The sequence below is a fragment of the Anolis carolinensis genome, chromosome 3 (assembly GCF_035594765.1).
Source record: "Anolis carolinensis isolate JA03-04 chromosome 3, rAnoCar3.1.pri, whole genome shotgun sequence".
NCBI lineage: Eukaryota > Metazoa > Chordata > Lepidosauria > Squamata > Dactyloidae > Anolis > Anolis carolinensis.
In genome coordinates, this window is record NC_085843.1 from 235210986 (window position 1) to 235235623 (window position 24638).

Sequence of the window (24638 nt, forward strand, 5' to 3'; positions counted from 1 at the left end):
TGGCATAATGGATTAAACCCTTGTACCGTCTCCGTCTGAAGTGCTGACCTGAAGATTTGAAGGTCAGTGATTCAATTCCACGAAACAGGGTGAGCTCCTGTTTGTCAGCCCCAGCTTCCATGCTGGGTCATGAGAGAAGCCTTCCATAGGATGGTAACACATCCTGCCGTCCCCTTGGCAACATCTCTGTAGACGGCCAATTCTCTCACACCAGAAGCGACTTGCAATAGGGTCTCAATTTGCCTTTGACACAATAAAAAATATCCAAGTGCTGGATGGGACCCATGTCCTTAGGTTCCCTACATGTGGTGTTATTTATTTTATTTATTTACAGTATTTACATTTCACCCTTCTCACCCTGAAAGGAATTCCATGGACCATGACTTGCTGATCCATCGATTGGCTATGTCTGGTGTAGGAGGTTTAGCTCTTAAATGGTTCAATTTGTGTCTCCGGGACCGGAGACAGAGGGTGGAATGGTTAGGCCAAAGCTCTGACAGCTCCTGCCTTTGCTGTCCTTTCGCCCCTGTTATTTAACATCTACGTCAGACCACTTGCTGGACTAGTGCGGAGCTTCGGCATAGAGTGCTACCAGTATGCAGATGATACCCAGCTACTCTTGTGTCTCGAACCTGGGACAACCACGATTCCTGAGAACTTTAAGCTGTGTTTGGAAGCAGTGATGAGTTGGCTGCGAGCGAGTAGACTAAAAGTGAATCCCGCAAAAACTGAGATACTCTGGCCCGGCCAGCCACCAGAGTTAATCTAGTCACTGCCTGATTTTGATGGGGAAGTTCTGGTTCTGTCTGCTACTGTTAAAAGCCTTGGGGTTGTGTTGGACTCATGGCTGACAATGGAGGCCCAAATTACTGCCATAAGTAAGCAGGCCTTTTTCATCTTGGCCAGGCAAGGAAATTGGCATCCTACGTTTTGACAGAAGCATTGGCAACAATAATCCATGCAACAGTCACCACTAGGTTGGATTATTGTAACTCCTTATATGCTGGCCTTCCGAAGACAAAAACCCAGAAGATCCGAATGGTTTTTATTTCGAATGTTTTTATATTGTGGAATGATATTTTAAATTGTAAGTCGCTCGGGGCACTCTGGTGGAGAGCGACTAATTAAGAAATAAAGTGAATTGAAGTGAAGAACTTTAATGTCCAAGTGAAATATTCTGTGAGTATGCATTCTTCGAGGTAGGGAATGAGACCCACCACAATGTGTCAGCTGTATATGTCTGCTTAGGATGTTGCTATGAATATTTTTGTACTATTAGCTATTTGTCTGGAATGAAAGATTTTTTTCTTTCACCTTTAAGCAAACCTAAAGGGGCAGGAATTGGGGGCGGAGATGGATCTGCAGAAATGCTGATTTCCAATTGCTATTACTCATACTTGGTAAACTGATTAGATTTTCTGGAAATAATCAATAGTTCTCAGTCACATTCAAGTAGAGCTCAGTCAATCAGTCATTCAGCCACTCAGTACTTTATTTGCTAAAACCAAAGGTCATCACCAATTGGAAAATTTAATGCAGAAAAATAAAGTTAAATTTAGCACAACGGCTTGAAGGACTATACTACCAATTAGAGTCTCATTTTAAAAATACATTATAATAACTAAAAGATAGCTCTAGGCGCCCAATGATACCTTGACAATGTATAGCAATAGATTAATATACTGTACATAGCTAAAACACTATACAAAATTGCTTTATAAGAAACAATTTATTAGCATGAACCAGCTAATAAATAATCCCAAAAGGAACTATCGTCCGAGGAAAAAATAGCATCATAAGGGTTTTAGGGACATTTGAAGTACAAGACAAAATATCACACACTAAGTAAACACTTTTGGAAACACAGTTTTGTCAAAGCATAATTTTGCCTTAAAGAAGTGAAGAGAAACTCAACAAAATATGCTTGAAATTGGTGATAATGAAAAAGCAGAAATTCAACATATAGTACTTTTTCAAACACTTTCCCTTTGTATATTCAGCTGAAATAAATAGGGATACTTATTTTAGAGGAGAATCATGCCACTCTAAATATATGATTTTCCATTTTAAATAATGGCCTTGGGGTTATTTATTTATTTATTTATTTATCATGTCAAAAGCAAATTGAGAGTACATGTATAATGTGTTTTAAAAAACAAAGTTAAAAACTTGGCATTATACTAAATGTCTTTTGACCTGAAGCTGGCCACTTGGAGTGCCTCTGGTGTCACTGTATGAAGGTCCCCCATTGTGCATATGGCAGGGGTCAGGCTGGATTGTAGTAAATGGTCTGTGGTTTGTGCTTCCCCATACTCACATGTTGTGGACTCCACTTTGTGGCCCTATTTCTGAAGATTGGATCTGGACCTCGTAGTGCCAGAGAACAGTCTGTTCAGTGCCTTCCAAGTTGCTCAATCTTCTATGTGCCCAGGGGGGAGTCTTTCATCCGATATCAGCCATGGAGTGAGGTTCTGGGTTTTAGCCTGCCACTTTTGGACTCTCACTTGCTGAGGTGTTCCTGAGACTATCTCTGTAGATCTTAGAAAACTATTTTTTGATTTAAGGTGTTGGCTTGCTGGCTGATATCCAAACAGAGGATGGGCGGAGATGTCACTGCCTTGGTCCTGTCATTATTGGCTGCTACTTCCCGATGGATGTTAGGTGGTGCAATACTGGCTAAACAGTATAATTTCTCCAGTGACATGGGGCGTAGACATCCTGTGATAATGCAGCATGTCTCATTAAGAGCCACATCCACTGTTTTAACACGGTGAGATGTGTTCCACACTGGAATACATCTCACTTGCAGCACGGCCTTGGGTGCATGGACTAGAATCATAGAATCATAGAATCATAGAATAGTAGAGTTGGAAGAGACCACATGGGCCATCTAGTCCAACCCCCTGCTAAGAAGCAGGAAATCGCATTCAAAGCACCCCCGACAGATGGCCATCCAGCCTCTGCTTAAAAGCCTCCAAGGAAGGAGCCTCCACCACGGCCCCGGGGAGAGAGTTCCACTGTCGAACAGCTCTCACAGTGAGGAAGTTCTTCCTGATGTTCAAGTGGAATCTCCTTTCCTGTAGTTTGAAGCCATTGTTCTGCGTCCTAGTCTGCAGGGCAGCAGAAAACAAGCTTGCTCCCTCTTCCCTATGACTTCCCTTCACATATTTGTACATGGCTATCATGTCTCCTCTCAGCCTTCTCTTCTGCAGGCTAAACATGCCCAGCTCTTTAAGCCGCTCCTCATAGGGCTTGTTCTTCAGACCCTTAATCATTTTAGTCGCCCTCCTCTGGACGCTTTCCAGCTTGTCAACATCTCCCTTCAACTGTGGTGCCCAGTTGGACTACATAATTTTCCCTCTTTGCTGTAAAATGTTTCCTTTCTGATTAATTTATTTGCAGCTTCAAATTTAATTGCAATGAATCATAAACTCATAGAGCTGGAAGGAATAGCAAGTGTTGCCCAACCTCCTGTCGTGCAGGAATTCACAACTGAAGCATCCCTGAGAGATGTCCATCCAACTTCTGTTTAAAGGCCTTTAAAAAAGGAGAACTATCCATCCTGCAAGGAAGTCTTATCCACTCTTCAGTAGTTCTGATAGTCAGCTTTCTAAGACAAACTTTCCTAAGATAATGAAAGTTTAATACTTTTAAGTGGGGAGAGTCCTTCGTGGTAGACTTTGTGGGTCACGGCTAGTGGGAGTGGCATAAGCCAAAATCACCTGGAAGGTTACAGGCAGCCACCTCTAGTCTAATTGCAATTTTGGTTTGATACATTGTACATTGTCTTTGGGTAGTTGCTATAAATGGAATTCAACCTAAGAAAAAGAGTAGGACATGATGTATGTTACAATTGACAGATAACACTTCAAGTTCATCCTATAGCATGAGTCCCTAAAATAGATTCAATAAGTCTTCGATTTTAGCTGGATCAGAGGCAGTAGATTAGGCTCAATCAGGTCTAAAACAGAGGACAGGTCTAAAAACAAAAACATGAGGCTCGATGGAACAGTCTGATAAAATTGTTGTGTTATAGAAGGCAGTTCATACCCAATTGCTTTACTTAGTTGCAAATATCTTAAACAGTATATGATCAGTAGGGCACCTGATTCCGCAGGGTTCTTGATGACAAGCTGTAGACCAGTGGTTCTCAACCTTCCCAATGCCGTGACCCCTTAATACCAATTCCTCATTTTGTGACCCCAACCATAAAATTATTTTCATTGCTACTTCATAACTGTAATTTTGCTACTGTTATGAATTGTAATGTAAATATTTGATATGCAGGATGTATTTTCATTCACTGGACCACATTTGGCAGAAATACCCGTTATGCCCAAATTTGAATACTGGTGGGGTTGGGGAGCAGATTGATTTTGTCATATGGGAGTTGTAGTTGCTGGGATTTATAGTTCACCTACAATCAAAGAGCATTTGGAACTCCACCAATGATGGAACTGAACCAAACTTGGCACACAGAACTCCCATGACCAACAGAAAATACTGCAAGGGTTTGGTGGGCATTGACCTTGAGTTTGGGAGTTGTAGTTCACCTACATCCAGAGAGCACTGTGGACTCAAACAATGATGGATCTGGACCAAACTTGGCAGAAATACTCAATATGCCCAAATTTGAACACTGGTGGAGTTTGGGGAAAATAGACCTTGGCATTTTGGAGTTGTAGTTGCTGGGATTTATAGTTCACCTACAAAGACCCCTTGAATCCCACCAATGATAGAACTGGAACAAACTTCCTACACAGAACCCCCATGACCAACAGAAAATACTGGTCTTTGGCAACCCCTCTGACATCCCCCTCGCGACCCCCCCCCCCCGGTTCCTGGCCCCCAGGTTGGGAAATGATGCTGTAGACTATCTCTCAGTTTGACTATCATGATAGTATTGTGGAGCACCAGAACCCACTTTCCTCATCTACAAGATATTCTAGCAGGGCAGAAGGCAAGACAGATGGGCCAATTTGACTGATTCCTTGGCATTAATACACTGCCTTGCCCTTTACAGAAAACAATTCAAGACTCCTTTAACGTATTATCCATCAAAGGTGGCTTCAGAGTTGAGGGAGCCCTTGGCAAAGTACCATTTGGTATCTCCTTTATAAAGAAGTAGGCTGGTCCTCACAGCCTCGTTCATTAGGGACAGTTCCCATATTGAAATAAGAAAGCAAGCAACAATTGAAAAGTGGCTGACTTGCTTTGGATGCAATGATTCCTCTCAACGGTCATGATCAAGGTAAACTATTATAAATGAGGGGGAGCAAGAGAAAAGCTGAACAACCTCAGGAATAAAAGAGCAAATGCAGTATTTGTATTTATTTTCTATGTGTAAGAATCTCTACAGTTCCCCAAGCTTCTCGCCTGCTTAAGTGATAAGTAAAAGGTCTCATGTAATAGGAGCTAGGTTTGTAGAATCAAGAACTGTATATAATAATAATAATAATAATAATAATAATAATCAATCAATCATCATCATCATCATCATCATCATCATCATCATCTTTATTTATACTCCGCCATCATCTCCCTGAAGAGACTTGGGGTGGCTCACAGAAGCACTTCATATGCCACATATAAACAACAGTACATAAGCATATAAACAGTGTCATAAGTATAAAAACAACAACACACATAAATCCCAACTAATAAATGGTAAGAATTGTAAAAATTATTTTAAAATCCTAAAACCTGCGAATAAAGCGGGTTATCTGCAGTAACAAATCAAAGACTGGAGTTGGGGGCATTAAAAAAAATTAATCAACCTACTGTGATAAATGCCTATTCTAGTCTATGCTGTACTCATTTTCCTACTGATACAGAAGATTGTGCTATAAAGATAAATACCACAGTTTGAAATGAAACTATGCATTCTATCACCTCCGCACTGCTAAAGTCTCCTGCCCATACAGACTAGGCTTTCCTTTCCTATTTTTTATTGGGTAGTAATAATTTGTCACTTCAGGTTCTTTGTCTTAAGGAAATGGAGAAAGAACTCTAGCAAATGAGCTTGGTGCCATCAGACTTTGGTTTCTTATGGTAGGTGGGAGAGTGCCGAAATCCTACCTTGAGGGCATCCTTTCCCTTTTCTGAGGATCAGACTTTTTTCCTCTTGCTCTACTACACTTCCCACTCTCTTCTTTAGGAAATAATGAACAAACACAATTGGCATAATTCATAATATCTTTAATATATTACACAAATACCGAGGTGTGCATGAGTGAATTGTTTTATTTTTTTGGACTGAAAAGTCAAGGAAGGGCATAAATTTCCCTTAAAAGATAGTAAGCCAGGAGTACATAAAAAGATGGACTCAGTTGTCAAATATACTGCTTTGAAACTGGGTTCATGATTTCAAAAACCCCTATATGAACTGTATCTCCCTCTGCCCAGGTCTATAGCCGGGAATGCTCAACTTGTTTATTTTACACTTCCCAGCAATAACGTGGGGACACCGTCAAAAGCTTTAACATCCACTTGTCTCTTCTGTCACAATTTTTCACTGTCAGAATTCTTGCACATCAACATGTTAATGGGCTTCAACCTAACACCAGTTGAACAGAATACTCTGTCATTTGTGGACAGAACAAATTGGCTGATAGAAGATGAAAGGATATAGACCCAGAAATAAGGTCAGCAGGTAGTTGCAGATCAGAAGTGGGTAGCATGTGGTGTTGTAGGCTTTATGCACACTACATTTTTGTAGCCCCTGCTGCCTCCAAATTATTATGACTGTCAATCTGCACTGCCAAAAGTTTACAACAGTACTACCAATGTGAAGAAAAAAAACCCATCTCTTTCCTTCAGAAAGAGGAAAAGAAATACTTGCAGGTATAGTAGTATGATGCACTATAAAGCGAGATGGTGATGGATGGTTGTAAACACCTGTGAAAGAGAAAGGGAACATACTAATTCCCCCATCCCATGCACACACTATAGCAGGTATGGGCAAACTTGGGTCCTCCAAGTGTTTTGGACTTCAAAACACTTGGGGTAGCTGAGGGGGAAAAGGAAGGGGCCTGAGGCTGTTAGGAATGGTGTGAGCTGAAGTCCAAAACACTTGGAGGACCCAAGTTTGCCCATACCTGCACTGTAGTATGATAATATGCTGGACTTTGTAACTCAGGTGTCACCACGCCTTATACCAAAGGAGTTTTTGAATGGTCAAAAACAGCAAAGTGTAAAGTAAATTCAAGGAAGTGCTGGTTTATTAAACACGCACCAGTTATCAGCTCCTGAATCTCTTACCTTAATATAGGATGGAAGTACCTCACTAAACTACAAATCCCAGGATTCCTAGGGATGGTTCTATAGCATTAGAGTAGTAGTGGTTGTTTGTTATGTTCCACAAAGTCAACTCTGATTCATAGCAACTCAAAGGATTTTCTGGCTGAGAGAGTGTCATTTGATTGAGGTCACTCAATAGGTTTCCAGGACTGAGCAGGATTCAAAACGTGGTCTCTCAGAGTCCTAATCCAATACTCAATCCACTAAACAATGCTGGTTTTCTAAGTAGGGTGGTGTCAAACTATTAGTCTGGTTATGTTCTCACTGAAGGCTTTCTTGCAAATTCTGTGCTATTTAAATTCAAGGCAGCAAATTAAACAAGCTAGGAAACAACAGGAAAGGAAAAATTGAAGTTCTTCCTCCAACAAAACTTGGGTCAATGTCACTTCTGAGTCATGGGATTGCCCATCCTTGGCAGGTTATGAGTGAATAACAAACATGCAGGCTTGCTCTTTGTCTGTCATTAAGGGCACAAGGTATTAGTGCAAAACAAGTGATTACAGTGTTGTAACAGGAAATTAAAGTAAAAGCATGAGCTTGCTATGAAAAAAATATAGCTGAACTTCTGCACCTTCCTTAAATAGTGTGAGTTACACAATGGTTCAGCTACACAACCCTTCTGAATATTGACTTTGTGCAACCAATTATGTACCTACTTCTAGTCTCATTGTGCAATGGAGAATGTACAATGTCTGTGTCTGAAATCCCATGAATTAATGGGATATACTGAAGGCACTGATTAATCGTTATGCACCATTCAAGGATGCACAAGTGTATAGTTAGGCCCGACTACAGCTGACTCATTCAATCCAATGAATCAATGGTTCTGTTCTAGTCAGGACTGACAATAAGATTTAGGTCCATATGAAATGGTTACACTTGTAGAGGTCTAGCTATGCGGTCATGATCTGGATATGACCACTGAATAATGGTCAAAACAATAGAACCATATGTGAAAAAACCTGCATATATGGATGCCTTGTGAAAAAACAGTTGCATACAGGAAAATCAATTGGTAAACGGAATACAGTAGAGTCTCGCTTATCCAATGTTCTGGATTATCCAACGCAGTCGGCCTCCACCCAGATCCACAGCTGTTTCTCTAGGCAGCAAAGATTGAACTTTTTATGGATGTAACTTACGACAATGTTGTTACTGTAAGTTGATTTTATGCAATGCTATCTTTATTTGTAGTCAGTTTTTGGATAGTCAATGTTTTCAATACATTGCGATATTTTGGGGCTAAATTTGTAAATACAGTAATTACTACATAATATTACCATGTATTGAACTGCTTTTTCTGTCGATTTGTTGTAAAACATGATGTTTTGGTGCTTAATTTGTAAAATCATAATGTAATTTGATGTTTAATAGGCTTTTCCTTTATTCCTCCTTATTATCCAATATTTTCGCTTATCCAACGTTCTGCCGGCCAATTTATGTTGGATAAGTGCGACTCTACTGTACTTGACAATGGCCTATGCCTTATCTCCTTGAAACTGTAGATGTACTCAAAACCAAAAACCTTAGGTGAAATGCTGCAATATACCATTGTCAAACGCAATGACTTTCACAAGGTTTTCATTTTGCATATAATTGCGTTTTGCTTGGGAAATCTGTAGCATTTGTTGTATCTTGAATCCATTGTTCATTTTAGATGTAATCAAAACGTCTCGGCAGTTGAAAACCCAACTTACTTGTAAAAGTACTATCTATGCCTGGATGAACTACTTATCCTAGAAAAGACAATAGAGTTCTGCTTTGATAAGAGAAGCAGTATGGAAAACAGAAAGAGAGAGGACGCTGGGAATCCAGCTTGCCAAATTCTGGGAGGACAAGGCTATCAACAGATTCTTGTCATGATGGTTATACAGTGTGTTATCTGCACTATCAAAGACAGTATACCTGCAAAAACCAGTTTCTGGAAAACTTGAGTGGGGAACTTCAGAGAAGTTACATTTAAGATTACAACATTCAGAATCCTCCTGGAAAGACATTCTGTGTGCTCATCATGCTTTTTTAAGAGATTCACATAAAAATTAACATGGATTTTGTGACTTTCCCCTAATATATTAATTCTTGCATCCCGTGTTAACATGATTTTGATGTGTGCATTTTTCATGAATGTACTTCCTTCTAAGGTGCATTTTTTTGGTGGGAGAACTACACTACAAAATTTTGAGAACTGTGAATATAGAAAGACAAGATTTAACAGGTATGATGAACATAGTTTTATCAAAATGCAAACAGAACAGAAGTCTCCCCCATCAATACTATTCCCATTGTGTGTTGTCTGACCCCTATTCCACTCTCACCCCAAATCTCATGCACAGGAATCACACCAAAAGTGGAAGAACAATCTGAAAATAAAGTGTGCCCCTTTTAAATGTGACACGGATAGTTGATAGCCTAAGAATGTATATGGGAGTTAACAGGCAACTCTTCCACTCCACATAAAATTCTCTTACTTGGTTAAATCTTTGGGGTCAACATTGTTACTGGAATGTGAAAGATTGTTATGTTTGCCAATCAGCGCCCCATCAGGAATGGTCAAAATAAAGATCATGTTGACCTGGTAGATCAACAATTAATTGGTAAAATAACCAAATGCCCTTCAAAAGGTGCTAAATTAAAAAAAACTGAAGGGAAAACTGGAATGATATTTCTGCGTGAAAAGACTGAAGTTTTGATAAGGGAAGCAAAGACTCAGTCTTGATAAGGGAAGCAAATTCAAAGGATGAAGAGGTACCACCTATTGTTCCTTAAATATATGGTATATGTGCCCTATGGAGACACTAATCAAATTATTTGGCTCCATTTGGTCGATCATTACAATTCAGTGGGGAGAAAAACCCTGACATGTTTATCATAAGAAGAATGGAAAGTCCTTCACTGCTTGAGTCCCTTATTTCCCTGAACATCAAAGTGCAAATCAATTAACCTCTGTGAAATGTTTAGTGATACACAAGATTTTTTTCTAGGAATATGGGAGAAAGGCCCCTTGTTGTGTATAGCTCCTCCACTGAAAGTATGTAAATGAAGTTGCAAGGAGTGTATCCCACCTCCCCACCCCTAGAGCCACCCCACCATTTTTGACTGATCATGTTGCTCATGGAAACATTAGGCGGCTGCAACATCTCACCTCAAGATTCTGGAGTCTACACAACCTATAGAAAGCGGATAGTTCATTGCCTGGAAGTTCGTTGGTCCTTCAGTGGATCAGTTCAGTGGTTCCAGGCAAGTGTCAGTTGGATATTCTCTCCACAAAAGTCTTGTGAAAGGGAACATTTAAGGTTCCTTCCCCTTCTCCCAGCTAATGTTTGGTCACATAGACAGTTTTTTGATAAAAAGTCTCCATAAGTCTTCACACAGCAGATGTCCATGTAAATCAATTATGACTGGATGGTGACTGAGATAGATCACCATGAATGGGGGAGATCCACAGGCAGCATTTCTGAATAGCTATTGACCTTTCCAGAGGTGCAAAAGATATACAACCCTGAGACCACCTGGACCTGCCAGGCACAGTCTTTCCATTGTTCAGTCAGTTGTTCCCAACAGGGTGCCCCCTGTGTTGCATTTTGGGACCAAGGCAATACACGAAGGGACGGACCTGAGAGAAGTTGGTGTTTTAATACAGCACACAAGGTCTCCATCATCAATCCCCTATCCAAAATAAGGAAGATGGCAGAAAGATGGCAGAATGCTGTTTTTGGCATCTATGAGTGCCAGTGGAGGTGGCCAAGGAAGTCTTCATACAAAGTCATTTGCTTCAGAAGAAGAACACTAAGTCCTGAAGCTCACAGAAATTTTGCTGTGGACTTTACCACTCTAAATTGCTTCCTTTTTCAAGCACTTCGGTTTGCGATAAATCACGTACCCTACGACGACCAGAAGCACTACCATAACGGAGAAGACGACCATGAGACAAATATGGCAAATGTAGGAAAGTGGACGTAGAAAGGACTGCTCTGCATTGATCATGTTTGTCAGGTTAAGCATGTAGCCCAGAGTCCATCCAGCATCACTGTCACGAACCTGAAATAAATGGGAAAGGAAGGGAGACCAGTTAATCACTACAGGAAAGATATGAGATATAGTCAGTCCTCCACATTCTCTCGAGGCACAGAAGCCTCCATGGAAGTGGGGGGAAATGCAAATTTTAACAATTCTATTTCTTATTTTACCTGATAGATGATTTCTCTATGAAGAACAAGTGAGAACCTAGAGATTCCAAGAGAGGTGTTTTCTCTAGGAATCTTTAGATTCTCCAGAATGACACTATGGTGCGCTTCTGTCAGCTCACCACAGCCGCTCCTGAATGAACACACGAGACTCTCCGTGATATCACCAGAAACTTTACTGCAGGAAACATAAACATCAGAAAAGCCAAGAATGGGAGACTCCGGCCAACCATCCTTTATATACCCTCCCCCTCATTTGAAAAGTCTCTTCCCGCTCAGTAAAACCCCGCGCAAATTCCCCGCCAAGTCCAGCAGCCGTTTCTTCTCCGAGTCCTGAGACGCAGGTGTCTTATCAATGTCAGTGACCCTGAAACTCAGAGCCACATACAGGCTCTAGTAGCAGGGTTCTGACACGCTTCTACAGAAAGTTGGGCATAGAGTCACACTGAAGGACCTAAAAATTCCTATATAGAACATTTTAATCAAATTTGTGACTAATCAATTCTGCAACGTCAAAACACAGGAAGTGAGAAAACTGTGTTAAGTTTTTGATCATGACTTTTAGAGCTCTGTATGACTTTTGCTCAGAGTACCTGTCATTCTGTCTCCTTCCATATAACTTCCTGGCATGTCAGAAGCAGAAGGAAATGCCCTTCTCTAAATGGAGGAGACATAGTTATTAGTGAACAAAGATAATGCTTTCTCAGTCCTGCCTGAATAGTGTGTTGAAGAGCAAGACTGAATGTTTGTCTATTCATTGAGACTTTTTCTTGCTGATCATTTCATGCAAACACTGGGTTAGTCTCTTTTGCCTTGGTATTTTAATTGTATTTGTAACTGAATGTATGATTTTATTTTATTATGACTTTTATATGATTGTGAATCAATCTAAGTGTTGTGTACACATTAGAAAGGCAGGACAGAAATGTTCTGCCAAATGCCAGAACCATTCCCCAGTCCCATGTAAACATACCTTTCCCAAAAAACGAATGTCCGACCATTTCTCCTTAGTGAAGTTATATCTCTTGCCAAGCAGTGAGATTACATACGTTCCTGCAAAGCAGTACTCACTCAAGTACTTCTCTTTTATCTTAGGATAGTCAGCCTTTACCTAGAAAGAGGACAAGGAATGTTTATTTCTCTACATGAATCTTTCTTCACCAGGAGAGCAGCATTCCATCCTTGTATTTAATATTAAGTTTAGGAGTGAAAATAATCCATCCTTGTGCTTCCCCTATGACAGTGGTTCCCAACCTTTTTTTGACCAGGGACCACTCTCCAACATTAGTACCAAAAGGGTTATGAATCTGTTTTTGGTCAACTTTAGATTCAATTTGGTTGAATGGGGTCTGATTCAGAAAATTTCATTGGATAGACCACATCAGCTCTAGTTTCTGATACACAACATATGCCATCCAGTAGTCGACATCTGCTTGCCCACAGAAAACCATATTTAATAAACTAGAGCTGATGTGGTCTATCCAATGCAATTTTCTGAAGGCTTGCCACATGGAATGGCTCTGTGCAGGGGGAAGGAGGAGGTGAAGCAGTAGCAGTCAGGAGGCTTGTCATGCCTTTCGTGGGTAGTCAGCCTCTCCCCTCTTGACATCCCCATTGCCTCAGCACTATAAGTGGGTTTCATGAGACCAGTTGCTCTCATTGCAACCGTGTATTAACGGTGAGGCCATGAACCATATTTTAGTTCTTGGGGATCACTGTGGTCTACAGACCACAAGTTGGGAACTACGACCCTAGGAAGATGTCTTTCACAAGTCAGGAAGACATTATATATGCATAATAGACTTTGAGTTGGAGGCAGTGGTACTAAATCTACTCCCAATGATGCAACACTAGGACCAGATGGAAGTCACACACTCCAAAGACTACAAAATAAGGGTCAGGATGCTCTTCTGAAGAAATGTCATACCTTGGCCCAGGATTTGGAGCAGAAGGCCTTCAGTGCCTTTATCACTTCATCCATAGGTTGTTCTGTTACGTTCAGAAAGCTCATTACATAGTAGAAAGCAGAAAATGCCTAAAGAGCATGAATAAAAAGAAAATACAAATAAAAGAGAGTCCAGGACACTCTCTGCATCAGTCCTCAGTAATCCAATACTCTCTTCTCAGACAGGGAGAGAGTATTGCCAGTACCTGGCTCACAGCTTTAGTTGAAGCAGGATGAGGACACAGCCTATCCAAATAGTCCTCCAATGACTTTTCTCCTGTAGGTTTCAAATGTCTAGCATTACAGAAAGCGAGATAATTAAAATCATTCACACTAGAATTCTTGTATGTATTATGTTCACATTTACTTACCGGTAGTAATTTGGTCCTTTTCTTTAGACACCTAAATTCTGTTTCTAAGTGCTCAACTTATTTTTTTTACTGCATTGTTTTTTATGAACACAGAACTAATCGCTTTCTCAAAACAATTATAACAATGTTCATGTTCTTAATTTTTGGTATACCACTTATCTTTAAGCAGACAGCCAGATGGCTTATAAGAAAATGATAGGTGAAACCATTTGAAAAGATGTAAGGGCAGGAAAGGGGGATTAAGAATGTTGTGATGCTTCATCTCTTACAGGTTCACCTGGGCAGCTGGTGGATGAGCAGAGTCCCCCTCTTCCCCAAATTGCCTCCTTAAACCCATTAGGAAAAGAATTGGCTGGGTTAGTTCCAGGCTGGAGTAGCTTAAGAGCCCACTGGGGATGAAAGAATGTTGTACCAAAGCTCTAATCATCTTTTGCAGAACTCTTTATTTTAAGATCCACCATCAGCAGAAATACCATCAACAACCTAGGAGCTTTCCATGAATATAACCAGGCCTCCAGGCCAGATGTAGCTTCCTCCATCAACAGAGCTCTTAATTGGCGTTTGGTATCTCAGGTAAAATAACAATATTGGATTAGTATAGCTCTCCTCTCCTTTTCTTCTAACAATACTAATTGCAGGTCTCTCAGAGGCTCTGGCTCAAATCCACATAAGCCTCCCTTGCTTGATATCTTGCTACACAATCTAGACATATAATGACACAGGCTTCACAAATGGATGTTATAAAATATCAATTTTACCCATCTGAATGTTAAATATGTGGTAAGGTGAAATAATACAACTGTGTGAAATGCCTGAAAGACTTTCAACCAGCCTGAAATAATGTTTGAATTTTAGTAGTTTTAACTATGAATCCACAAGTTTAATATAATCTCAAAAGCTGTATCATAGCTGTAATTTTTCCTTGCAAACCATAGGTTTTCCATTACTGTTCATAAGTGTAAACTGACATATCTAATTGAGGTTCCTGGTGAGCACCCCAAACACAGTATTATTAAATTCACTCTACACATACCTCTACTGCTTTGTGACAACTAGCCTTGAGCTTTGTGCTACTACCCAAAAGTGTGCAACTGATATCCCAAGTATAAGGTCCTACTAAACACCCTCAAAACAATATTGTCCTATGTGTTGTCGAAGGCTTTCATGGCCGGAATCACTGGGTTGCTGTAAGTTTTCTGGGCTGTATGGCCATGTTCCAGAAGCATTCTTTCCTGACATTTTGCCTGCATCTATAGCAGGCATCCTCAGAGGTTGTGAGACCTCACAACTTCTGAGGATGCCTGCCAAAGATGCAGGTGAAACGTCAGGAAAGAATGCTTCTGGAACATGACCACAGAGCTGAGAAAACTCACAGCAACCCAATATTGTCCTATCTCCTCAAAATCTATGTTTTTATATGGGTTGCTGTGAGTTTTCCAGGTTGTATGGCCATGTTTCAGAAGCATTCTCTTCTGACATTCTGCCCACATCTACAGCAGGCATCCTCAGAGATTGAGAGATCTGTTGGATACTAGGCAAGTGAGGTTTATATATATGTGGAATGATGTCCAGGGTGGGAGAAAGACCTTTTGTCTGATGGAGGCAAGTGTGAATGTTGCAACTGGCTATCTTGATTAGCATTGTTTGGCCTTGTAGCTTCAAAGCCTGGCTGCTTCCTGCTTCCCAAAAGCCCAAGCTTAGTGCAGGGATGGGGCAGCATGCATGAGATGCTGTAGAGTCAGGCCTGTAGCGAGGGGGGGGGGGTTAGGGGTTCAACACCCCCCCCCCCCGAAATTTTTCAAGTTATAAAAAAAATCTCGTTTACTCATGAATTTTAACTGGTTAACCAAATCCCCATGCTAAGTCTATGAGATGCAAAACATTAAGAGTCCCTCCAGGCACTATCTCAAGCAAATATTGACAGGTTTGTAGCGGGGAGGGGTATGTACTAGGGGTTCAACCCCCCCCCCCCCGAAATTTTCAAAACCCCTCCCGAATTTTTTTTCTGGCTACGGCCCTGTGTAGAGTGCTTTGGGGTACTGTGGACTTGCTACCATTGCCCTCACCATGTATATTAAGAAAATCTCCCTTGTCTCTCGTTCTGCTCAGTACCCTTGTAGAACCTCTCTGGGTACTGAGCAACAGCAGCATCAAGCAAAACTGTGATGATGCAGTGAGGATCATATTAAAACCTCCTGAACCTATCAATCAGTTGTTGGTTTGAATAATGCTTTAACCTCAAGTTCCTAATTATTTATTCTAATCAATATCATTGAGATAAGAGCAAATATAAAGCCTGGCACCTGTCCCAAGGATGATCGGCAACAAAGTGTACCTGTTTTGCATGTAATTCATTTGTGCATGCAAGCAAGTTCACGTGCATGGTGGGATGCGGCTTTTAGTGGTTTCCTAGGAGTCCAATGTGTCTCTTAGTCCACCAGAGGTCCCCCTACCCTAACCTTAATCTATTATATTCAGCTGGAATTTCTAGTTATTGCCTATGAAACTCAGCTCTGAAGACCTATTTTGGTATCTTTGAAAATCTATGCCAGGGTTATTTTCTAGTTTTCTATTGTTCTGTGCCACAAAGCTTAACTAAAGGGCCAAGTAACCTTTGAATGAGGATGACATAGTCATTCAGATAGAACCTTTGTAACCATGGGTGCCTTGCTTCACACTGGACTTGACTTGGAATTTGAGAATTTTATTTTGCAAAATTTACTCAGAATGAACATGCAGCCAAAGAGGCTTAGACTTACCAGTGAGATCTTCTTGTCTTTCATCGAGTATATGATACAAAATGCCAGCTCTGCTTAAAGACTGCCAGCATGGAAATTAAGACAGGCCGTTAGCATGTGTAACAAATGGAAACGGCATAAGAGCTCCTTCCTTCAGTGTCAAACTATGAGATTTTACAAGACAAAAAAGGACATATAGAAACTTACCCCAAATTGGCCAGACAATGGAGGCATGAAAGAGGCATTGAATGAGCAGCTGGAAGAAGGGCAGCCAGAACTATTGAAGATGTCCTCAATGCCAGCCAGGCACTGTTCATAATCCCCAGTACCCTCAATGTGGAGAATGGAGAAGGATTTAGGGTGGAAACTTCTTGCTGTGCAAGGGTTTTTGCTCAGGTCGATCATATTCATAGTCCTCTCATAGCCTTTTAGGAAACACGGATCTTGGATTCTGGCAGTAGATGAGCCCTGCATGGTCAATAATAATGATGGGGGAAAGCCATTAACAACAGCCAGGTGAGGAACAAGATGTGGCAAGACTTGGATGTAGGCTGGATTAATGCAGTACATATGAATATATGTATGTCTGTACTGAATTATTAACATGTGATAACATGTTAAACAGAACCCAAACTATTTGGTCAATCATTAACTACTTTAGTTCTAAAAAGGTAAAGGTTGTCTCCTGACATTAAGTCTAGTTGTGTCCGACTCTGGGAGTTGGTGCTCATCTCCATTTCAAAGCCGAAGAGCCAACATTGTCCGTAGATGCTTCCAAGGTCACATGGCCGGCATGACTACACGGAGCGCTGTTACCTTCCAGCCAAAGCGATACCTATCGATCTACTCACATTTGCATGTTTTCTAACTGTTAGGTTGGCAGAAGCTGGGGCTAACAGTGGGAGCTCACCCCGCTCCATGGATTTGAACTGCGACCTTTCAGTCAGCAAGTTCAGCTGCTCAGTAGTTTAATCTGCAGCATCACTGCTATCTTTTTTCCCCCTAAGAATACATGTTATTCAGTGATGAAAAATATTTTTTAAAGAAAACCTTAAAGAAACCTTGCATGTCACCTTGTTTAAAAGTTAGAGTGCTTTTGTCCAGGGTACGAATGGGCAGTCCTGTGGGTACTGGAAGCCAATTTTCCTTTCATAGAAAGCCAAAATACTTTTGTTTTGTTCTGCAGTCCTTTTCCTCCTCTGCATGTTTTCACACTTTGGAGAGATTCTGTGTGGTTTTGGGGCAAAAATTGTTGAATGATGTGAGAGGATGGGGGACTTTGGTTGACTTGTATGTTTGTGGGCTTTCTGAACCAGAAAAAGAGGTCTAGGGGCTGCTTGGAAAACCAACTTCAAATCCTCCTCAGCCATGGAATATCACTCTATCAGCATAACCTTCCATAGATAGATGTCATGAAGATAAAATTGTGTGGATAGGAAGTGGAAAGAGAGAATCATGTATATCATGTCTGAGCCCCTTGGAAGACAAATATATATGTACTAAAATTGTAAAATATTGGAAATGGACATCCAAAATGTCATTAGACTGAGATGAAAGCCTGAACTCCCAGTCTAGGAGTAACCAGAAAAATTTCAGTAACCCTTCTACCCATTTCATGTAACAAGGAATTCTTTTTTTTCTACATGTGGAAGTGTCATTGAAATAGAGCCATGAAGTTCACAGTAAGTTCTGATATTTGCTCATATAGCATGTGGTAGAAAACAGAAGACTACCTTTATTATATGTGTTTGGATTCAGTGCCAGAGTCAATTGGGTTAAATCCCAAACCTCATCTCTCCCATGCCTTAAGACATGTGCTGGCATCTCAAACTTACCTTGACATTATTGAGTATCTTGAGTCGGAGTGCCTGGTCCTTTCCATAACAGAGGTAACTGTGTGTATACACACTGTAGGTCTTTCCATACAGATGGAAATTCAACATATACTCGGATGACCCACTGGTGTCCTGGTTTGGCTCAAAGGTGATCTGTGTTGAAGCTCCCCCAAGATCCAGAGCCCCTATTGTCCCAGGCCTGGCAAAGAGACGGGGCAGAAAACTAGGCCAGATAGCCTGCAAATAGAACACATGAGACAGGAAAAAAACATCAAGGCCAGAGCATTGGATGGAACAGTCAGGTATGAAGAACCACATCACACTTGTAACATTTCTAACACTGATGCAAGTGTGTGAAATCGTGTTACATAGACTTGAGCCTCTATTTCCTCAGATTTCTCAAGCAGTATATATTGTGTGTGTGTGTGTGTCTAGCAAGGTTGTGAAATGGCAATGCAAGACTAATATTTCTATCATAAATCACCTTTTTGACTATCCTTGAGCTACATAATGCACAATGGCCCAGTGGGGTAACTCCATCTCCACTCTTCCTCCGAGAACATGACCTTTACACAATGGTACAATTTAACTCTACACAATTGTAGGTCAGTTTGTGACAGCATAACTTCCCAACTAGATGACAGCCTCTAATTGTGATTTTCCCACACAGTTTGTATATGTTTGACTTTGATTTAATTTGAGACAAACATTTATGGTTTCCCCACTCATTGCCTTTGTAATTCATTTGTCTCTTTGTTTGTCTCATTAGCTAGTTTCTGGAACCTTTCACTTGCTTTTGTAAAACAACAGAAGACTCAGTTTTTAGAGCCACAGTGGAGACTTGCTATGGGGAAATGAAGCCAGAGAAATCAGAGGGTTAGAGAGATGTCAGTACAGGCAAGGTATGCAGGGCCGTAGCCAGAAAAAAAATTCGGAAGGGGTTTTGAAAATTTGGGGGGGGGGGTGTGTGAATCCCTACCCCCCCCCCTCGCTACAGGCCTGAAGGTATGAGATAGGAAGGAGTACTATGTTGAGGGAAAATGAGGACCATTTAAATCTGAAGTGACAGTATTCATGAGAACTTTAGAAATGGGCAACAGAGTAGAGAAAAATAAAAGGCAATACAATGTGAACCATGACTTGCCAGGGATTATCTTTAGAAAGAATGTATTGAAAAAATAGCTGCACTTTGCATGATGTTCTACACTGACTCTTGTTTAGTGATATACATTTCTTCTGAGCCAGAATGACACTACATTGGTCAAAGCCTGAAAAAAAAAGTTTGTGCACCACACATTTCAGCATGCTTTAAGGAATTTCTGGGCATTGCATTCTGAAAAGGTAACTTCCCCAAACACTGCTATTTGCATACATGTCTTATCAGGCTGAGGATGGAGGAGGGATCATTGTGGGATGTGGTATTGGACTGACAATCTAATGGTTGATAAGAAGTCAGAGACTGGAGGTAATTCAAATGGGCAGTTCTGAGCACTATCAATTGAAAAGACAATATGCAGCCGTTCCATCTCTAGCTCCCATCCTTTCCCCTTCTCCCCAATATTTTATACTAAGCAAAGAGACAAAGGAAACCCCACAATAAGAGTTACAAGTGGAAAATGTCATTTGGACCACACAAACTCATAAATTTCAGAGAACAACGCAGGTCGGCTACACAATAAAAGCCTCCTCTGCAAGCACTCTTAGATTCAAATCCTACTTTTGTCCCTTGCAATGTGATGTTGCTTTCCATCATGACCAGCTGCCGCTGCTGGCTTTTTCTTTTACAAGCTTAGGGGAAAAAGGAGCAAGGTAAACAGTCTGAAAGGGCTGCCATTCTGATAATGACATTGACCATGAGAAAAGTTCATGATGTCAGGAACAGTGTAGCTTTTAAAGGCACATCGCAAAAGCCAAGACCTGCTGAAAGATTTTAACCGAGTGTGTCGGGCTGACTGTTTCTCTACTGCACCATTTTCTATAAAGTTGGATATCAGAGGGAATGTTTTAGTGTATCTTTGTCTAAAGACAAAAGCTAGTTGGCAAGGACATTTTATTTGCCAGTCACCGCAATTAGTACTTTAAATAGTTGCAGTGGTTTTTTTTTATTTATGTTTGCCAAGATCCTGTTTTGGGTAAATAGTTATAAATGAGTAACTAAGTAACATCTCCCAGCCTGGCCCCTCAAACCTATCTTAACATCCAGCAGTCACACTGAGCGATAGATGCCTGCTCTTCTGATTGTCACAGACTTGGTGGCAGGAGATGACTGATAGCATTTTCTGCTGTACTCTGATCACCAGCTGAACAGATCTTCAGCACTTGATGCAACTGCTGAATGTCGGGGTAGGTTTGGAAGAGAATTTATATTTGCACCAATAGTGCCATGGCTGTGAATACATAATACAGTAGAGTCTCGCTTATCCAACGTAAACGGGCCGACAGAACATTGGATAAGTGAATATGTTGGATAATAAGGAGAGATTAAGGAAAAGCCTATTAAACATCAAATTAGGTTATGATTTTACAAATTAAGCACCAAAATATCATGTTATACAACAAATGTGTCAGAAAAAGTAGCTCAATATGCAGTAATGCTATGTAGTAATTACTGTATTTATGAATTTAGCACCAAAATATCACGATGTATTGAAAACATTGACTACAAAAATGCATTGGATAATCCAGAACGTTGGATAAGTGAGTGTTGGATAAGTGAGACTCTACTGTATTATGGAATATGGAGCAGCTTCAGATCCATAACACAAGGTTACAAATCTGTAACTGCAATACAGGTGCCAACTGTTATTTATACTCTACCTTTCACCCAGCATGGGACACGCGTGATACCCCAACAATTGGCATGACAGGAAAAAAGAAAGATATGTGGGTATTCCACAATAATATAGATTGCATTCTCCATACACAGAATAAATAGTCTGCAATAGTCCACAGAATAGATAACAAGATAGTAGATATAACTGACTTAGCAAGGGAGCTAATTTCCATCTAGGTGTAAGTGGTGTTCACTTTTACTTGTGATAGTGATAGTGTTGATGTAAGCTGTATTCACTGAGTATTCAAAGAATAAAAAAGTAAAGGTTTTCCCCTGACATCAAGTCTAGTTGTGTCCGACTCTGGGAGTTGGTGCTCATCTCCATTTCTAAGCAGAAGAGCCAGCGTTGTCCATAGACACATAGGTCATGTGGCCGGCATGGCTTCATGGAGCGCTGTTACCTTCCTGCCAGAGCAGTACCTATTGATCTGCTCACGTTTGAATGTTTTCGAATTGCTAGGTTGGCAGAAGCTGGGGCTAACAGCGGGAGCTCACCCTGCTCTCTGGATTTGAACTGCCAACTTTTTGGTCAGCAAGTTCAGCAGCTCAGTGGTCTAACTCGTTGTGCCACCGGGGTCTCCAGTGGCAAGAATATAACAATATTCAAAGCATATTTAGTGCCTATTGTACTGTATTCTACAATACTGCACACATCTTCATTGGATTAGTTGATTATCCATTAACAACCAGGGCAATGTTTCATAACTGCGGTTCCACAGAGCCTCTGTGAACCTTTGAAATGTTACAAGACTTGTTTTTTTATGCAGCACACTAACATGGCAATCTTTTCAGAACATGTTAGCATATATTACATTTGCACAGAGCTCAGAAAGTTATTTTTGAGTGATAGTTCCCAAAATCCCCCAACATGCATAGTCAGCCAGTCCAAAAACTTTCCCAAGTTCTACATTTTTAACAACAAAGAGCACAAAAACCATGGCACTGCTAGGTTTCCAAGCACAGCATTTTTTTCCCCCAAAATGGCACATTACCTCTCTCAAATTTCCCAGCAGGTAATTTAGGGTGATCCAGCCATAGGCACCTTCTTCCTCGCCACTTAAGATCCTGGCCCCCCGGAAGTTGAAGGGGTATGAGCGTAATGTTGCCTCTACCCCAGAGAGGACACTTTTAGCAGTACTTGCATTCTCCATCCTGCATGTTGAAAAGATGGATGGGAAATTACATAGAATGCCCAACTATTTAAGGGCTACTTCAGACTATCATTTCCTTTTTTCATAAAATCACAATATCATAGATTTAGAAGAGACTACAAGGCCCATCCAGTCCAATCCCCTGCCATGCAGGAACACACAATGAAAGCATTCCAACAGATGGTCATCCATCCTCTGCTTTAAAACATACAGAGGCAGCATACTGCACTGTTCAACAGCTCTTCCTGCCAGGAAATTTTTCTCTTTTGCTTTTCTAAATTGGAAATTGGACAGAAAATGATATATGACAGTGGTTCTCAACCTGTGGATCCCCAGGTGTTTTGGCCTATAATTCCCAGAAATCCCAGCCAGTTTACCAGCTGTTAGGATTTCTGGGAGTTGAAGGCCGAAACATCTGGGGACCCACAAGTTGAGAACCACTGATATATGATCTGTCAAGAGTGGATAAATCAATCATGTGATGACCTCACAGATCGATGAGGAAGGTCTACAAAAACCTTGCAAAGTGCAGTTCATACTGCTACCTGGGCCTCTTGAGTGTGCCACAGGGAATGACATGCTCATACAACTCTTTGTGAGGGTGCTTTTATGCACGCATCTTTCATAATAATATCACAGAAATGTGACAATAGAAGCATCCTTTATGGCATCATACATATATTTTTCCTGGCCAGGGGCATGTGATATACAGTATATGAGGAATCTTCAACCAAAGTTTCACTTTCAGGGGCTTGTTGAGTTTTACCATACTGGCAAAGAATGAAAGGAGACAGTCAGCATAACAGCTGCTTAAGAGAATGGTGACTACTAAGGGGTCCTCAATGAACAAAGGCATGTGGTTAGATCTTTAGCCTTCCAAGTATTTTGTACTACGGTTTCCATAGGTTCTTATCATTAGCAGGGGCAAGGAGCCCCCAGTGGTACAATGGGTTAAACTCTTGTGCTGGCAGGACTGCTGACCAACAGGTCAGCAGTTCAAATCCGGGGAGTGCAGGGGAGCTCCCTCTGTCAGCTCCAGCTCCCCATGCGGGGACATGAGAGAAGCCTCCCACAAGGATGGTAAAACATCAAACATCAGGACATCCGCTGGGTAATGTCCTTGCAGACAGCCAATTCTCTAACACCAGTTTCTCAAGTCACTCCTGACACACACACACAAAATTAGCAGGGGCTTTTGGAAGTTGGTTTCTGGAGCTGAAGTCCAAAACATCTGTAGGCTTAAAGCTCCCCATCTCAATATATGTCAACATCTCCATGCAGGACAGCCTGAACAGGGCATGAACAGGAGATGGGGGAAATGAAGAAATGTGTTTCCTGCTACTCTGCTTGGTTTGTAAACTACTGCAAAGGGGTGGTTGTGGAGCAGATCCCCTTGGTATTTTACTAAAATGTTGAGACCCACCAACCAAAATCAAATGCAAAACAAATACCCAGGCAGGTGAATATGTACGAAGAATGAAGAAACAGGTGGCCTCTGAGCACATACTTATGCCTGGAATTGTGGGAGAGAGAAAACCTTTTACATTACTGTTAGACAATCCAAAATCAATGACCCTTACCAAGTTACTATCAGTTTCCTTCAGTCCACCCTTCCCTAGTCTTCAAAGCCAAAAACTTTGGAAGAACTTATGGGAAAATGGTTCCATATCACTATGCCAGGAAAAGATGGCTGTTCCTGTCCAGACTCCCATCTATAGTTGAAGGTAAAGGTAAAGGTTTCCTCTGACATTAAGTCCAGTCGTCCAGACTCTGGAGGTTGGTGCTCATCTCCATTTCTAAGCCGAAGAGCCAGCGTTGTCCATAGACACCTCCAAGGTCATGTGGCCGACATGACTGCATGGAGCGCCATTACCTTTCCGCCGGAGTGGTACCTATTGATCTACTCACATTTGCATGTTTTCAAACTGCTAGGTTGGCAGGAGCTAGGGCTAACAGTGGGTGCTCATTCTGCTCCTGAGATTTGAACCTGGCACCTTTCAGTCCGCAAGTTCAGCAGATCAGTGCTTCAACACTGAATGCACCCATGGTACATTATTTTGACAGAAAACATTATTCTTTTTGTGCAGAAATGCACTTTCCTACATAGACAATGTAGTTTCCTTTGAAACATTCCTTTGAATGTTTTGCAGAATAAATTTTGAAACTGCCACAATCCATGTCATTTCAGGATTCTCTTCATCAGGGTTTACTGACATTTAAGAAACATCATTTTTGACAATTTTTTGAATATTTGTAAACATCCTTTCCATTTCTATACTGGT

The 24638-nt window shown here is 41.0% G+C and overlaps 1 protein-coding gene across 2 annotated transcripts in view; it reads right to left on the reverse strand.

Moving 5' to 3' along the window:
- Window positions 1-5495: 5495 nt before the first annotated feature.
- The window catches only part of entpd1 (ectonucleoside triphosphate diphosphohydrolase 1), a 61481-nt gene continuing 42338 nt past the window's right edge, over window positions 5496-24638 (reverse strand). For both annotated transcript variants that reach the window (XM_008106497.3, XM_062976383.1), the window contains exons 5-10: window positions 22198-22357; window positions 18373-18609; window positions 16745-17005; window positions 13411-13518; window positions 12457-12594; window positions 5496-11337 (exon numbers count right to left, since the gene is read on the reverse strand). In XM_008106497.3, the coding sequence (XP_008104704.2) occupies window positions 11131-11337; window positions 12457-12594; window positions 13411-13518; window positions 16745-17005; window positions 18373-18609; window positions 22198-22357 (1111 nt within the window). In that variant the 3' untranslated portion in view covers window positions 5496-11130. The remainder of the gene's footprint in view (window positions 11338-12456; window positions 12595-13410; window positions 13519-16744; window positions 17006-18372; window positions 18610-22197; window positions 22358-24638) is intronic.